General features: G+C 57.0%; 2 protein-coding genes across 4 annotated transcripts in view; one reads left to right on the top strand and one right to left on the bottom strand.

Moving 5' to 3' along the window:
- On the top strand, positions 1-12,146 carry CSRNP1 (cysteine and serine rich nuclear protein 1). 3 transcript variants are annotated; one of them, XM_044915940.1, is made up of 6 exons: positions 5,904-6,422; positions 6,757-7,010; positions 8,784-9,043; positions 9,431-9,451; positions 9,581-9,874; positions 9,958-12,146. In XM_044915940.1, the coding sequence occupies exons 1-6, from the start codon at positions 6,403-6,405 to the stop codon at positions 10,942-10,944; spliced, it is 1,836 nt and encodes a 611-aa protein (XP_044771875.1). In that variant the 5' UTR covers positions 5,904-6,402; the 3' UTR covers positions 10,945-12,146. The 3 variants fall into 3 exon arrangements, with proteins under 3 accessions (XP_021561536.1, XP_021561534.1, XP_044771875.1); XM_021705861.1 differs by lacking the exons at positions 5,904-6,422; positions 9,431-9,451 and adding an exon at positions 1-37; XM_021705859.1 differs by lacking the exons at positions 5,904-6,422; positions 9,431-9,451 and adding an exon at positions 351-492.
- Positions 12,147-15,164: 3,018 nt separating this feature from the next.
- Positions 15,165-16,012, bottom strand: part of TTC21A (tetratricopeptide repeat domain 21A) — a 32,465-nt gene continuing 31,617 nt past the window's right edge. The window contains 3 exon segments of the mRNA XM_044915957.1: positions 15,165-15,242; positions 15,361-15,428; positions 15,545-15,665. Of these exon segments, the coding sequence (XP_044771892.1) occupies positions 15,165-15,242; positions 15,361-15,428; positions 15,545-15,665 (267 nt within the window).

A 16,012-nucleotide genomic window follows, 5' to 3' on the forward strand; every position in this document is an offset into this window, starting at 1 on the left:
CAGTCTACCCATCCGCGAATGGGGGCCGTGTGGCGAGGTGGGGTTCTTTGGGACCCTGCTCTGCCGGCTGGAGCGTCGGCGACTTCAAGAAACTGCGGGAGGGGGACGGGCGAGGGCGACCCGGGGCGCAGGGCGGTCGCGGCGCCCGCGCGGGGTCAGAGTCCGCAGGGAGGCCCCGCGGCCGCTACGCCGGGCTCGGGGCGGGGGGAGGCGGCGCCTCCGGGGCGGGGCTGCCGGGCGGCCTGGCGGGAGGCCGGGCGTGCGTCAGCGCTGCGAGCCCCGGAGTTTTCCACTGACGAGGAGGGCGGAGCGGCGGGCGGGGCCGGGCGCAGCCAGTCTCCCGCCGCCGCCGCCGCTGCCGGACGCGCAGAGCTAGAGGGGCGGCTGGGCCGACGGCTGCCCGGCCGAGCGCATACGGGGTCGCGGCGCGGGGGGCGTCCCCGGCCGGGACGCGAGTCGCGTCTGTGTCCTGGGCGAGCTCCCGGATCGCAGGTGAGTGCCGAGGGGCTGCGGGCCGGGACCTTGGGGAGGGGCGTCCCGCGCGGGGGGCTGCGCCCCTCCGGTCCCTGCCACTTGCCCCCAGCCCCCCTGAGCGGGAGCCGGGGCGGGGACGGCCCGGCTCGACCCCAGACTGCGCGCCCGGCCGGCGTCCGGGGAGGGGAGGCGGAGAGGCGAGAGTGGCAGGTTTTCCGCTCCCCTCCCCCGCGCCGCCGCTTGTACCCCGAGAAGTCGCGGCGCCCCGAGCCCGCTGCGGGTGGCGGCCGAGCGGAGGTTGGCGCGAGTGGCGGGGTGACGGGGTGCGCGCGTCCACGGGAGAGTTTCCTTTTGACCCAGTTGCCTGAGAACTTTTCAGAAGTTCCTCGCGTGGCCGGAGCAGGTGACATTTGTCGCCTTCCTCCTCGGGCTCTCCCCCTCCCCCGGGGGCGGGCGCCGGGGCTGCGGCGCGTGCCTGGCGCCCCCGGCCGGCGGGGGTCAGGGAGGGAGTGGAGAGAAGAGCGAGGAGGAGTGAGGCTCCGTGAGTCACGGACCCCGGCAGGGGGGGGGGGGGAGGAGGGATTGTGTCGTACGCTCACCTGTTTGTCAGTCACCGTCACACGCAGAGGCCACCGCTGTGAGTCACGAGCGCAGCCCCACCGGACACCCGCGGGCACACGTAGCCTCTCTCCCACGCACTTCTCCCCTCTCCAGCATGTACTTCCTCCCGGTCCTCAGTTTCCCCTCCCCGGGGGCCCTTCCACAGGCACGCACCCTTGGATGTCCCCACCACAGCAGCCGTCACACACTTAGTCACTCCGGCTCTCCGGCACAGTCACACGCATAGCCTACACTCCTGACACTGGAGGAGGCCTCCCCGGCTCCACTGCCCACCCCACACCTCCACTCAGATGTCTCACAGTCCTCCGGAGCGGGCCTCCTCCGCCCGCCTCCAAATCCTTGACATCACTGCCCTCTTCCAGCTCCACATCCAGAGGTCCCCGAGTCTATTCCCCTTTCTCCTTTGCCCTCCCTGTCCTGTCATCGCTCACCTATCCCTGGCACGGGGCCAACTAGTCACACCCCCCTCCGGTCGGGGACTGAGCCATCTTTTTAAAATGCAAATCTGGTATTGTCACTCCCTACTTAAACCCTACTGTGGCTTCCAGTGCCCTCAGGCTAAAGCCTGCCTGTCAGCCCTGGCTCTCAAAACCTGTCCCAGGACGCCCCTCCCCCTCATCATTCTGGCTCTCTCTCTTGCTGTGCCCCCTCTGGAACTTTCTACCTCCCTTCCTCCTAGAGATTGTTTTTACCCTCAGCTTTCCCCCTCCTGTCCCACCCCTCCGGCCTGCCATCCCAGCACTCACGATGGTTTTGTAACTACATACTCCTTGCCCCTAAATTCAAAAGCTGCAAGAGTGCAGCCCTAGTGTGGGTCTTGCTCCCTGTCTGCCCAAGTGCCTGACACAGTACTTGGCATGCCATAGGAGCTCAATATTTGTTGAATGAATGAATGAATGAATGAATGAGAATGAAGGAGGCCTTGCTTAGGTGGAGGAAGCAGTTGCTGTCAGGTGCAATTTCCCTTGGGCAGGAGCAGTTGACCTGTAGCCAGCCAACATTTGGCACCTACCCAGTGCCAGGCCCTGGAGGCCAAGGCTGAGGAACTGTGCCCTCCTGGGGGAGCACTTTCAGAGGGATGGGGGGATGGGTGTGCTAAGGCTTCCTGTCTCCCCTCTCTGTGCTGCCCAGGTTGTTTTTCTAGCCAATCCCAGTGGGGGCCAGAGGTACTCAGAGGTGTCTTTTCCTTGTCCCAGGAAGTAGTTCCTGAGAGTCTGGGGTCATGTGTTGGGGGGAGCTGGCCTGACCAAGGCCTGGGGATCTGAGGTTAAAGGACACATTCTTCAGATTCCCGGAGGAGGATGGAGACAGCTGAAGGTGCCCTCTCCCCAGTATCAGCTCTGGTGGGGAGCTGGGGCATTGGGATTGCAGAGCTGAACAGAGGAGTTGATGTGACTTCCCAGAGGCCCTGAGATATCTCCCTGGCCCCCAAAGAGCCTTTGTTTGCCTGGTGCCGGGGGTGAGGTGGCCTTCCTGGGATTCACACTGTGGCCTGAGTGTGTAGACAGTTGTGAGTAGTAGAGTGGGGAGTCTCACCCCTTCATCCTGAGCTGTCCAACTCCTGTGTGTGGTGACAGGGGGGTGGCCTGATTCTCAGGGCCCAGGCAGATCCCAGAAGAAGCCTGGCTGTCTTTGATTCAGGGCCTGTGTCTGGGGCTCCTCGGGGGTGTGGCATTTCTGTCTGAGCCAGCTCCTGGGAATTGCTTTTCCTTCCTCCAGGACCCTAGGAGGGGGCCGTGTTCACCCTGGGAACAGAGCCGTGGTTGGGATCTTGATTCCTGGGTAGCTGCTGAGGGCCCCTCCCCCCTCCTCTGACTCACTGTCTGACACTTTTCTTGGACTCTTTCACTATCTTTCGTTCCTTTTTCTGACTTGGCCTGTCCTTGTCTCTGGCTGAGTCTTTTTCTCATCTCCTGCCTCTGCCTCTCTCAGCCTCTGGATTCTCAGGTGGGACAGGAAAGCACAAGATCCAAGGACTGCTCCTTCCCCCTCCACCCCAGAGGAGTGTCAGGGAAGAGATCGGTTCTCACCACACTCTAGGTCCGCAGATCCTGCTGGGGGTTCATCACTAGAACCTGCAGCTTCTGTGTGTCCCCGTTTTCCTGTCTGCAGCCTTGAAGCTTATAATGCCTACACTTTAAATGCCCATTCTGTAGACATGCCCGAGGCAGAGCCAGGGTGTCTGGCTTAAATCTGCTTGCTTGATATCTATTTGTTTACTTCTGGGGAAGAGGGAGCCTCCTGAGATGCCTATGTTGGCACCTGACTGCGGCCTGAGCTTCCTACCCTAAGAGCCACCCCCTCCTGTGGCTCGAAGGCAGGCAGGCTGGGGGTGGAAATGCCCCCCCCCAAACTAACTGTGACAGGATCAGGAGGTCGCCCTGAGCAGTCACCCCCCAGAGGCCCACCTCTGCTGGTCTTTAGGTGCCTTCTGTGTGCCAGACTGTTCTAGGCATGGGTACAGGGATGGCCAGGCGGAGAGGCCCTCAGCCTGGTGTTGGGGGAGCGGCAGTGAGGCCGAGGCAAGACTTCGAGAGAAGGGCGGGGATAGGGGAATCCCAGGGCCCTTGGGAGCCCAGAGAGGCATGTAGTCAGGAGTGAGGAGTGGGGGTTTCAGGGAGGCCCTCTTGGAAATGACTAAAGGAGAGTAGGCTGGGTTCCAGCTTGTGCAAAGGCCAGGAGGCGGGCAGGTCATGGCAATTAGGGGAACTGCAAGTTCAGCTGGAATATAGTGAAGGAGGGGGTGGGGGGAGGCAGCAGCCAGGCCGACTTCAGCCTCTCGTGGAATTCTAGGCTTGATCCTAAGGGCCAGCTTTCCTAAGCATGGGGGTGGCAGGCAGAGATCTTCAGGAAGATCACTGTGGCTGCAGGGGGAGGGCAGGAGCAGGGGCAGGGAACATGGACAGTAGCAGGGGGAACAGAGACATAAAGTAATAAAGTTGAAGGAGCCATACCTGAAATGCATAAAACATATGAATCGTGTGTGTACAGCTAGGAGAATTTTTAGTTTTAGACATTCATGGAACCACCACCAGCCAGATCAACACAGGACATTTTAAGAAACCCACCTGCCCAGAAGCTTCCCCCATGATTGTCCCCAGTGCATATCAAACACCCTTCCCTCCCATTCTGACTTGTATCATCACTGATTGGGGTTGCTTTTCCTTGAACTTCATTCACATGTATTCTTGTGTCTGGCTTCTTTCATTCCACATGACATCCCTGAGATTCACATGTTGTTGTATCCAGGAGCTCCTTTTTCTCACAGTGTAGAATGACATGTTCACTCAGCACGAATCACTGTCCTAAGAACTTGACATGTATTGATGCCTGTAAACGTCCCAACCCTGTGAGGTTTTAAGACAAAGAATTGGAGACACCGAGGGCTTGAGGACCTTGACCAGGGTCACGCAGCCGCGTAATAGCCAAGCCAGGGTTCCAATGCGGGCAGTCTGGTTTTGGGGCCAAGGTTCTTACCACTGTGCTGATGGCCTCCCCAGCCCCACTGTACCTCTGCCCGGCCTTGTGTGCATTAAGTGGGCTAGCGTGTACTTGCAGGACTGGGTGCCTGGATGAGGCTGGAGGGAGAGGGAGGAAGGAGTTGAGGATGGCTGCAGGTTTCTGGCTTGAGTAACTGGGTGGGTGGCAGTGCCGTTACTAAGATAGGGGACACAGGAAGAGGAACAGATGGCACGGGGGGTGGGGAACAGAGACAGGGGGTTCGATTTGGGGCCTGTGGAATTTTATGTTTCTAAGGGACGGCCAGGCAGAGACAAAGTGGGCATTTGGTTTTGGCGGGGGTGGGCCTTGGGCTTGGGTGTGTGATTGCATTGAGCGCCCTGTGGACAGCATCTGCGGTTTGGGATAGGATGGGGTCTCCTGGGGGGGCTGGTGGGGGCAGGGTATGGGGGTGTGCTTTGCCGGAGTGTGTGTGTGTGAGTCTCTGTGGTCTGCACGTGCGCGTACGTGTGTGTACCTGGCTCTGGGTCATGAGTCCCCCCATCTCCTAGGAGAGTGTGCAGGTCAGCTGGGAGCTGGGTTGTTTTTGTTTGTGGTTTGCGGGGGGAAGGGGGGCTGCGGGTGCCAAGCCTGAGAAACTACCCACTGAGAAGTCCCCGGAAGCACCTGTGCGTTCTCTTCCCCTGGCCCAGTGGGAAGGGCTAGCAAGGAGGGGAGTTTCTCTTGCTTCTCTCTTGCCTGTGGGGAGAGGTTGTGCTCAGGCCGAATTTTATCCAGTAAGTCCACTGACCGCCGCACCCTCTAGGATCCAGAGACTTTGGGCTAGGCTTGGCAAAGGGGGTCAGGAGTGTTTAGAAAGGATACCTGAGTAGAGGAGATCGCCAGCCTTCTGGTTGGTTTTTCCTGTTCTCATTTCCTGTGATGGCAGTGGGGGAGGGGCTCCCCAGCACTAGGGCCTCTGCACCATTTCCCCTTCTTCCTGGTGACCTTCTGGGGCCCAGGCCTGAGCCCTGTAGGACACAGACAAGGTAGCTCAGCCCTTAGGACTGAGTCCTTTGGGGATTCCCAGGGATAGCGGAGGCATTTAGGGGTGGGAGCCCCCAACTCCACTCCCCTTAGCCGAGGCCAGCCAGGCCGCGGAAGGCTCCAGTTGCACCCCGTCCGAGGGCTGAGACCCTCAAAGGGGAGAACACGGTAAGCTGTGTGTCCTGAGGCGCCCCCAAGTCACCAAGCTACAAACAGGAGAGAGTGGGACATCTTCTCGACTGGTCAGTTTCACGAAGAGTTGTGTTTGTGTGTGTGTGTGTGTGTGTGTGTTTAAGAGGAAAAAATAATTTCCATAGGAAGTTAATTCAGACAAACAGGGTTAGATATTGGAGTAGAGGCAAGATGTAGATGCATTTTTAAGATCAAACTGGAGTTGTTAGAGACACATGAAGCACAGCTGGGCCTGGAGGCAGGGGACTTCTGTGGGGCGGGGGTTTCTGCGGGAAAGTCTGAGTGGCTCTGTCACAGGAGAGGAGGGAGGGGCTCCGGAAAGTCCTGTGTCTGGGAATTGGGGCCAGTGTAGAAGCCAGCCTGTTTCCCAGAGTGCCCTGGTCAACCTGGCCCCAGAGACAGAGGGAGAGAAGGGGAGAGAGAGAGAGAGTGTGTGTATGCGCGTGCAGGGTGGTGTGTCTGTGGGTGTGCTGGGGTTGGTGGTGGAGGAGGAGGAGGACCAGGAAGCAGAGCCACCATACAGGGCTGTGCAGCCTGTGGCAGACGGCCTCACACACACAAAGGCACACAGATGCGAGCCGGGTGAATCACCCAGCCAGTGAGTCAGCCCCCGGGATTCCTGTCGGGGGAATGAGCAAGGCCCGGCTGAGGTCTGCTGGTCCATCTGTTGGTCTGGTGTATGCATGTGTGTAGGTGGGTTGTAGGAGGTAGTGAGGAAGGTTCCTGGTGGCGTCCTGGGAAGGCTTTTGGGCAGAGGTGGTGGGAGTCTGCAAGTGCCAGGATGAGCGTTTGGACCTCAGTGCTCTGCTTGTGGAAAGAAGCCTCCTGGAGCTGTGCTTCCCCCCCACCTGCCTCCCCCCCCACATGCAGAGCCAAGGTGGGGGGCCTGGGACATCTTGGAGGGTAAGGGGAGAGTTGGTCGTGGCTGAGCAGCCGCACCGGCCCTCAGGCCTGCCACTGAGAGCTTTCTCCTTTCCATTCCAGGCTGTCTGTGCGCAGACCCCAGAGTACCGCCTGCCCCACCATGACTGGGCCACTGAAGAGGAAGTTTGACCAGCTGGATGAGGACTCCTCCTCGCTCTGCTCATCCTCCTCCTCTTTGTCCTCCTCGGGCCGTCCTTCTCGCTCCTGCTCTCCAAGCTCTTCAGTCTCCCTGGCCTGGGACTCCGATGAGGAGGGCCCCTGGGATCAGTTGCCCTTGCCTGATCGGGACTTCTGTGGCCCCCGGAGTTTCACCCGTGAGTCCCCCTCCCCTGGGAACCACCACACCCCTTCTTCCTTCCTGAAGATGAAATTGGGAGGCCCCTGACAAAGCTATTCTAGCCTCTGGAGGTCATGTCCCCACAGCTTTGGCTCCCCACCTTGGCCACTTCCCGTAATAGAGTGGTCACTCGGGAATGTCCACTGTCCCGAGGCACTTGGGCCCAGCTAGATTCACCTTCGACCTCAGGACTTCCTGCTTAGAAGTCCTGCAGGTCAGGACGGAGCTCCTCAGAGTGGCCCTGGGGCCCTCTGGCTCCAACTCCTCCCTTATGTTCCAGTTTCGTTTCTCCAGCTTGCACACCCTGTCCTACCAACTGAACCACTGGAGTCCCACGCCCCACACTCTGCACCGCGGGGCCTGTCAGGCCGGTCCCTCTCCTGTCAAAATGCCGTTTGGCTTTGCCTGAACATAGTGGAAAGGTTTCGTCCCCAGTTATTTTTCAAGCTGGCGTCATTCTGATTTCAAAATGACAAAGACAGCCCTAAAGCAGTATTCCTCAGCTGTGTTTTCCATTATTGCTGCTCCCAACCCCAAGGAGCCTTTTTAGACATATTTTTCCTAATTATCCCTGCTGTGACATCTTAATAACCCGGATATGGTGTCTCTGTTTATGTACCAATATGTATATCTGTGTATTATACATAGAAAAAGAGAATGATTTTTAGCACACAGAACCTAACAGTATGTTGACTAAACTGTGGGTTTATTCTGGCAAGAGAAGAATGGTTTGATATTTATAAAATGCAGTCTTAGAGTTTACCCAACGGCGATATCAAAGGAGGGAAAATATGAGAGCCACTGTGGATGCTGAAAAACATTTGATAAAATGTCATGTTCCTTCTAGATAAGACCCTTGGTAAAATAGCAATAAGTGAATTCTGCCTTAAGTGATTAAAAATATGTGTCTCGACCCAAAAGCTGGCATTCCAATTAATGAGGAAATATTGGAAGCCGTCCCACTAAGGAACAAGATGAGGATGCTGTCTGTCACCACTAGTAGTTAACATTGTTCAGTAAGTGCTACCCAGTTCAGGTTGCAGAGAGAACAAGAATTCTGTGTATTGGATTGGGACAGGCAAAATAATATATTAAGTTGAAATACATGCAGTTGCCAATATTCAACTGTTTTAAGGTAACTACTTATGGTTCAGTTAAAAGCAATAGTATACTAATATTTGTATAGAATATACCAAATACATAGCTTACTAATGAATATACAGTCTATAACTTAGGAAGGCAAATAACAGCCTTTCTAAGCCTGTTGCAAAATGCAAGAAAAGCTATAAAGGAAAAGATCAACATATTTTTAATTACATGGCCTTAGAAGTTATTTTGTAAAATGCCTTGAACAAAAATAAGACTAAAATATTTGCACAGATATGTTAGACAGATGATCAGTGTCTTTAATATCATATATAAAGAGCTCCTACAAATCAATAAAAAACTAGAAAATTGCATAAGGACCCTATAAATGGCTAATAAAGAGAGGAAAGATGTTTAAGCTCACAAATGCTCTCATTTGGACTGGTAAGTGCCCATGTTGACCTAGGAGTGGCATTCAGTTTTACCATCTCTAATCCCAGCCAGGCTGGCTCCCAAACTCAGATCTGTTTCTTTTTCTCTTGGGTGGGAGGTCAGAGCGGGACGAGAGGAGAGGAGAAGCCATTCAGCATCATCTTCCTGGAGGTCTGCCATCCTGTCCCTCACAGAGAACTAATGCCCTGCCCCTTCCCTCCGTGCCTTCCAGCCCTGTCCATCCTGAAGCGGGCTCCCCGGAAGCGGTCGGGCCGCGTCGCCTTCGATGGCATCACCGTCTTCTACTTTCCGCGGTGCCAGGGCTTCACCAGCGTGCCCAGCCGTGGTGGCTGCACTCTGGGTATGGCCCCTCGCCACAGCGCCTGCCGCCGCTTCTCTCTGGCTGAGTTCACGCAGGAGCAAGCCCGGGCACGGCGTGAGAAGCTGCGCCTACGCTTGAAGGAGGAGAAGCTGGAGGCGCTACGGTGGAAGGTAGGGAGACCTCTCTCCATCACCCGGGCCCTTGGCGGGCTTCGGAAGTCCAGGCCTTGAGGGGAGGGGCCTCCAGGGTGGGGGCGAGTTTGCTCATTCTGTATTTGGGGAAAGAGGCCCCTGGGGCCAGTATTGCTCCATCAGGGCCTGTTGCCCGGATTATCTGCAGACAGAGTGGGGTGTGGAAGGGCCTGTGTTTGCTGTAGGGGCTGGGGGCATGGTGCCTGAAGCTATCTGACCTCGCCGCGGGGGCGGGGGGGGCGGGGGATGGGGAGTTGATGTGACATTGGGGGTTGGGGTGTCAGGCTGGCTGCGGAGGGAGGCGGGGGGCTTGTCCACGAACTGGGGAATGACAGGAACAGGAAATCTCTTTGCAAATGCCCCGAGGGCAGTGTTCTTGGCCTTCCGGTTCAGTGTGGTATCCATGGTGCCCAGCCCAGAGGAAGCCTGTGGGGAACATTTGTCCAGGGACTGATGGCTGCGGGGGCCAAGACCCCTGACTGTCTCTCCCATCCCTCCTCCCTCCCGTGGGTACAGCTTGCAGAGACCGGGGTACCACTCACAGTGGACACCATTGATGACGCCTCCGTGGAAGAGGACTTGGCTGTGGCCGTGGCCGGTGGCCAGTTGGAGGAGATGACCTTCCTACAGCCCTACCCGGCCCGGCGACGGCGGGCTCTGCTGCGGGCTGCCGGCGTGCGGAGGATCGATCGTGAGGAGAAGCGGGATCTGCAGGCTCTGCGCCAGTCCCGGGAGGACTGTGGCTGTCACTGTGATCGGATCTGTGACCCCGAGACCTGCAGCTGCAGTCTGGCGGGCATCAAGTGCCAGGTATGGGCTGGGAAGGGGAGCCTGAGCTCAGGCGCTTCTCTGGGCCCCACGGGATCCTCGCTCATGCTCTGCTCTCTCTGCAGATGGACCACACCGCGTTCCCCTGCGGCTGCTGCAGGGAGGGCTGCGAGAACCCCAAAGGCCGCGTGGAATTTAATCAGGCCCGCGTGCAGACCCATTTCCTCCACACGCTCACCCGCCTGCAGCTGGAGCAGGGGGCTGAGAGCCTGGGGGAGCTGGAGGCCCCAGGCCAGGGCGGCCCAGCCAGCCCTGGTGAGCAGGTCCTGGCCCCCGCTTTCCCGCTGGCCAAGCCCCCCGGGAGCAGTGAGCTGGGAGACAACAGCTGTAGCAGCGACATGACCGACTCCTCCACAGCATCGGGCACGAGCGAGGCCCCGGGCAGCACCGCCCACCCAGCCCTGCCTGGCCCTGGCTTCCAGCCCGACATGGATGATGACAGCCTGGCCCGGGTCCTGAGTCTCAGTGACTCGGACCTGGGCGGTGAGGAGGAGGAGGAGGAGGAGGAGGACCGGGGGGTGGGGAACCTCGACAACCTCAGCTGCTTCCACCCAGCTGACATCTTTGGGACTGGTGACCCTGGTGGCCTGGCCAGCTGGACCCATGGCCATTCCAGCTCTAGCCTCACGTCAGGCATCCTGGATGAAAACGCCAACCTGGATGCCAGCTTCTTCCTCAACAGTGGCCTTGAAGGGCTGGGAGAAGGCAGCCTCCCTGGCACCTCGGTGCCGCCCAGCTCAGACGCTGGCCAGAGCAACTCCGTGGACCTCAGCTTGTCTTCCTGCGACTCCTTCGAGCTGCTCCAGGCCCTGCCAGACTATAGCCTCGGGCCTCACTACACCTCCCGGACGGTGTCTGACGGCCTGGACAACCTCGAGGCCCCCTCCTTCCCCTGGCCTGCCTTTTCTCCCCCCGGGGACGCTGGCGCTTGCTTCCTGGAGCCCGTCGTGGGCCTGCCGGACCCCGCTGCTGAGGCCCTGGCCCCCTTCATAGACAGCCAGTTGTTTGAGGACACTGCCCCGGCGTCCCTGGTGGAGCCAGTGCCGGTGTGATGACCAGGGTACCTTTTCGCGGCCCCAAGAGCCCTGTTGCTGCTTTGTTGTAATTTGGGGGCTCCCTGAGGTCTGTATGTTAAGGGTTTCCCGTTGGCTGGCTCATCCATGCGGGCACTCCTGATTTTTGTGCAACACTCTGGATTGATTTATTTATTTTTGTAACTTTCTGTGCTGAAGAGAGGGCGGGGAGGGGGCCTTCCCTTTTGGCCACCCAGCCCCCCACTCCATCCCCCAAAGCTCACACAGTCTCTCCTTCCAGTTCCATGGTGTGTGCCCGGAACGGGAGGAAACAGGGCTCCCCTGGAGCTTTGCAGACCCCTTTTCGGTTTCGTATGATGTTCCTCAGCCCAAACAAGACGGGGCTGAAATCAGCCACTTCTAATGGCTTCTCCTGCCACCCTGAGCCCCGACCCATGGGTGGCAGTGTTTTCTGGACTGTGAAGACTATAATTTATTTCCATAATTTATTCGGAGACTAGGAGGCGTAGGCTTCTCCCCTCTGGCTGGTGGGCAGTGCTGGGGTTGGGGTGGGGCACAGACCCCTGTGAGTCCCTTCTGCCTTGTAGTCCTTCAACCCTGCCCTACCTGGGCTTTGGTACAAACCAGGTGTGGATTGGGGCCCTACGGTCCTACTGTGGCAGCTGCCTGGCTCCGGGCGGGTGGCCAAGGACAGCGTCTAGGTAGGGGGGCTGGGCTGACCAACCGTGACCAAAACCTGCTTCTGCCCCACACAGCCCCCTCTGCTTCCTGTCCTCTGCCTCATCATCTTCCTCCCCAAAGGCCACAGCCTTTATTCTGGGCCCACTAATGTAGAAGGGAAGCAGGAGAGAGGGCCCAGAGAGGGCAAGGGGCTAGCCTCGGGGCCCCCAGCACTCCCCTGACTACTGTCTCAGGGCTTTCTGGGCACTGCATGCCCCAGCCTGGGCCACCTGCCCATGCCCTGAGGCCAGTTGGCTGCAGTGAGGGGTGGCCCCTGTGGTTTTTCTGCCCTACGTTTGCTGATGCTGAGTTGTGCATCCTAATTTCTGTATCGTCCTTGAGTGTTAGAACTATAATTTATTCATTTTTCTCTATGTCTGTGCCAAGAAGCCCAGGCTCTGGGCCTGCCTTCTTGCCCAGGAGGCCTTGCCAGCCTGCGTGCTTGTGGGAACACCTTGTACCTGAGCTTACAGGTACCAATAAAGAGGCTCTATTTTTAACAGTGTGGTTTGCGTTTGTGGGACTGGGAGATGGGGGGGTATACCCTCAGGAGGTAGGAGGGAGGGGGAGATGGGTCCCGCAGGGCAGTGTGGACACTGAGGCTATGTTGGGGTAGGAGTGGGGGCCACAACGCAGTGGGCCTCCTTCCATGCAGGCCTGTCACCTTGGAGCCAGGAAGCCAGCTGGGAGGTTGCCGGGCAGGTAGAGCAGTTTTCCCTTTCCAGGAACCCATCTCTCTCCAGTGGGCTCCTGGGGTGGTGGTGCGCAGCGGCAGGGCAGTCTTCTGAGACCTGGCTATCCGCCCGGGCTGTTTCCCACTTGTCGCACTGCCTGCCTCCTCCGCCCCCCCAGTTAGGGGCAGGCAGTGGGATGTGGCCGGTAGAGGCCTCGAGTGAGGCTGAGCTGCTGAGGCCCCTGCTGAGGCCCCTGGGGACTTGAGCACTGGGAAGCTGCAGGACCTCAACCATCCGCACCAGCCAGACCCGTCTGACCTGTCCCCAGCAGCCCGGCTGCAGGCCAGAGGAGCAGGCCACACCCTGCCCTGGGGACTCTCAGACTAGGGCCTGAGGAGCAAGGTTGACCTCCCCCTTAGGAAAAATGATTTATACAAAGGCCTGGAAGGGAGGACCAAACAAGGAGACCAGACCTGGCTCTAATTCTCTGCCTTTTGGTCTGTGCTGGGCTCTCCTTATTTCATCTCTGTGGCTTATTGGGTGCGAGCACAGACCCAGAGTGCCAGGTTCAAATCCCAGCTCTTCTACTACCTAGCAAGGTGACTTATGCAGATCCTGTCCCCTCTACTACCACTGGGTCTTGGTGTCCTCAATACTGTGCAAATAATAACACCGCTCACCTCATAAGCTTGCTCAGTTCGCATATATACAGCACTTAGGAGAGTGCCGGGGACATGCAAGCCTTGTTTGTGACTTCCATTTTGTTTTTATATTTCTGCCTCTATTTCTATGTTCTATCCTCTCTTGTTTGCAAGTTCTGACACTCTTTGGGTATCTGTCTCTTATCTCTGGACATGGCCACGTGGCCATATGGTCAATGGCTGGGAGAGGATCCATAGCTTGGAGCCTGGCCTATGGTGGGCAGCCTGTCCCTGTGACCAACTTAGCCAGGGACACCAGGCCTTAGGCTTGTCAGGGTGGAGTATCCTGGTACATTCCGTTGTTCTGTCCTCCCCCCGAGGGTGCCCGGGAACCCTCTTGTAGAGATTGCTTCAGCATGCGTGGTTCAAAATCTGGGTCTCTCCAAGGGCTCTGAGGCCCTGCTCTGATTAGCCTGGGGGTCTGGATGGCAGCTCCTGGCCGCTCCAGTTCCCTGGCTAGAAGCCCCCACAGGCTCCTAAACCATGGACACAGCCCATGGCTGGACTAAACCTGCCCACTCCCTGTCTAGGGCAACAGGATCACTTCCTGGGCTTTTTTTTTTTTTTAAGATAAATGAAGACAATTTAGGTTTTACAGCAATAAAAGTGTGATTAATGTACAATCCTTTACAGCATCATTCTCCATACAGACAAACCTGTCTCTCAACGACCCGCCCCAAGAAACCAGATTGTAAAGCAGATGCTAGGAAAGGGGACTGGTTTCCCATAGGAAGGATGGTAGTAACCTGGGGAAAGCATTCCAGGTCATTGACTCAGATCAAGAGGCCATGCATGTGATCAGCAGGATGTTATAAAAACAAGGCTCAGCCACCACCAAGGACAATTCTGTGTGTTCTAAAAGCAACCCCTCCCTGTTCAGTTCCCAAACTTTCATCACTGGACGACTTCTCTTGAAAATTTTGCCATAGCTGCATTCTACTCATACTAAGTATTTTGCTTTACATCAATTACATCGATACGCTTAGAAGGTAGAACCATTCTGAGTTAACAGCACTTGGGAATTCATGAGTTCATCATGCTAGTTATTTTTCTCTGTTATGTAACAATGATATTTAAACACATAGTTATTAAACTGTAAAATGTTTGCTGTATATCACTGGCAGGGATTTGTGTCATGGTTTGGGAACACGCACATCTAGTCTAATGTCCTGCCACAGAGGGGGACACTGAGGTCCAAAGAGCGGATGGTCTTGGGAAGGTCACACTCCTGACTCCCAGTTCAGAGTTTGTTCCTCTAAGCCAGACTGGCCCATTACTGCCATCATGAAAAACGAGAGGTGTTGGGAGCTGGAGCAAAAGTGACCTCTGTCACCCTCTTGCCCGTTACAAGTAACATAATTCATCTAAATAGGGGTCACTGCTTGTGTCCCCCGAGGGGTGAAAAGGGTTTCTGGAGGATAAATTTGTTGGTCAGTGTCTTTTAGAAAATGTGAAGTGGGAACTATTTTTTCTTGGGCTGTATTTCCCTGTACCAGGCATGGGTAATCAGGTTTGTTCCAAACCAGTGAGGAGCAGCAGAAACCAGCAGAGGACTTGGGGAGACAGAATGTATGGACAGAGTGAGCCAAGGGCCCTCACAAGCTGCAGGATGATGGCCTCCCTCACACAGAGCCTCAGCTCTGGGACCCTCTGAGCTGGTCCTCCTGTCTGTGCCCCAGCCGGGCAGGATGGTGTGGCCGGCAGGGCAGGGAGGAGCAGTTGCTTCTTGAGTTCTGGGGGTCTGGAGACCAGAGAGGAGAGGGGAGGCATTTATAAATTGACATAATAATATGACAATAGCGGTAGGTAACTTGTTTTTTAAACCACCTCTTTGTTCCCCTCTGCTCCCTCAGAGAGTCTGGAATAAAAATGGAAGAAGGTGCCCAAGGAGCCCAGCATAAGCTAGGCTGGCGGATCCCTCTCTTCCTCAGAGCAAAATTGCCTCTTGTGCCTTAAAAACACAAAGCTTTGGGATGCCCCTTAGACCCGATGAGGCATGATTCAAATAAACCACACACAATATAGAAATGGGTAAGAATATGTCATTTTCTGAATCTCTTCTCCCCTGACCCACTTCCCAACCCCTCTGTGAAACATCTGTAGCTTGATGGCTTCCACCCTCCCTGGCTCCCACTGACCACACCTAGGGCCTCAGAGACCCTTGGGCCTTTTCCAAAATTTCTTCTCTGATTTGGGGGTAGTTAGGATGCTCTCTGAGGACCTGGGACAGAGGGAGAAAGGGGGTGCAGCGTCAGGCCAGGGGTGTCTGTCCCTGCCCCAGGATCAGGTCACTTCACCCAGCCCCCTACCCCCACCCTCAATGTCTCCCAGGGGCTTACATGGTGGCAGACTTCAATGGCCTCCACAAATCTCTTGTCCTTCAAGTAGTTGAAAGCGAGTTTGAAGCCTGTCCAGGGGCACAGGGAACACAGACAGTGGCACCCTAACTACCCAAGAGCCAGGGTAGTGGGCCACCTGCCCATGTCCCTCCTAGCCCACATGCACCGCGGCTGCTGGCCTTACCAATGGCAGGGCTGGCACGATGACTGTACTTCCAGGCCAGCTCGTAGTTGGTGGCTGCATCTTTGTAGGACTGCTCCTTTTCCATGATGAAGCCCATGTACTCATAGGCCTTGCAGCAGGACTGTAGGGAAAGCCACACCCGGTCCCAGCACAGGGTACAACCCGCGGGGGAAGGGGGGGTCAAAGGAGGGTGGTGAGCCGCATTAACTTGAACCTCTCAGGGACTCCAGCAGCATCTCCCACCTTTGCAAGGGGTCAACTTTTCTCCCCCTCTAGGCTACCCCGACGCGTGCATGACCCCTTTCCCCACAGCCCTCCTGCTCTGACCCCCACGCCCCTCGACCCCCTGAACCCTTCTCATCTCTCTTGGCTGCCCGACCCGGTGAGCCTCCTCTTGCCTTGCCCCGTCCCCCTACCCCCACCTGCCCCCGGGCCCCCGTTCCCATCTTGCTCTAGCGTGCATATGCC

This window comes from Neomonachus schauinslandi, chromosome 1 (genome assembly GCF_002201575.2).
Source record: "Neomonachus schauinslandi chromosome 1, ASM220157v2, whole genome shotgun sequence".
NCBI lineage: Eukaryota > Metazoa > Chordata > Mammalia > Carnivora > Phocidae > Neomonachus > Neomonachus schauinslandi.

Coding starts and splice junctions, on each gene's coding strand:
- CSRNP1 (XM_044915940.1), top strand. CDS start 6,403: ATGAGCAAGGCCCGGCTGAG. Junction 9,044..9,430: donor TGGAGGCGCTACGGTGGAAG/GTAGGGAGACCT, acceptor AAATGCCCCGAG/GGCAGTGTTCTTGGCCTTCC. Junction 9,452..9,580: donor GCAGTGTTCTTGGCCTTCCG/GTTCAGTGTGGT, acceptor CCGTGGGTACAG/CTTGCAGAGACCGGGGTACC.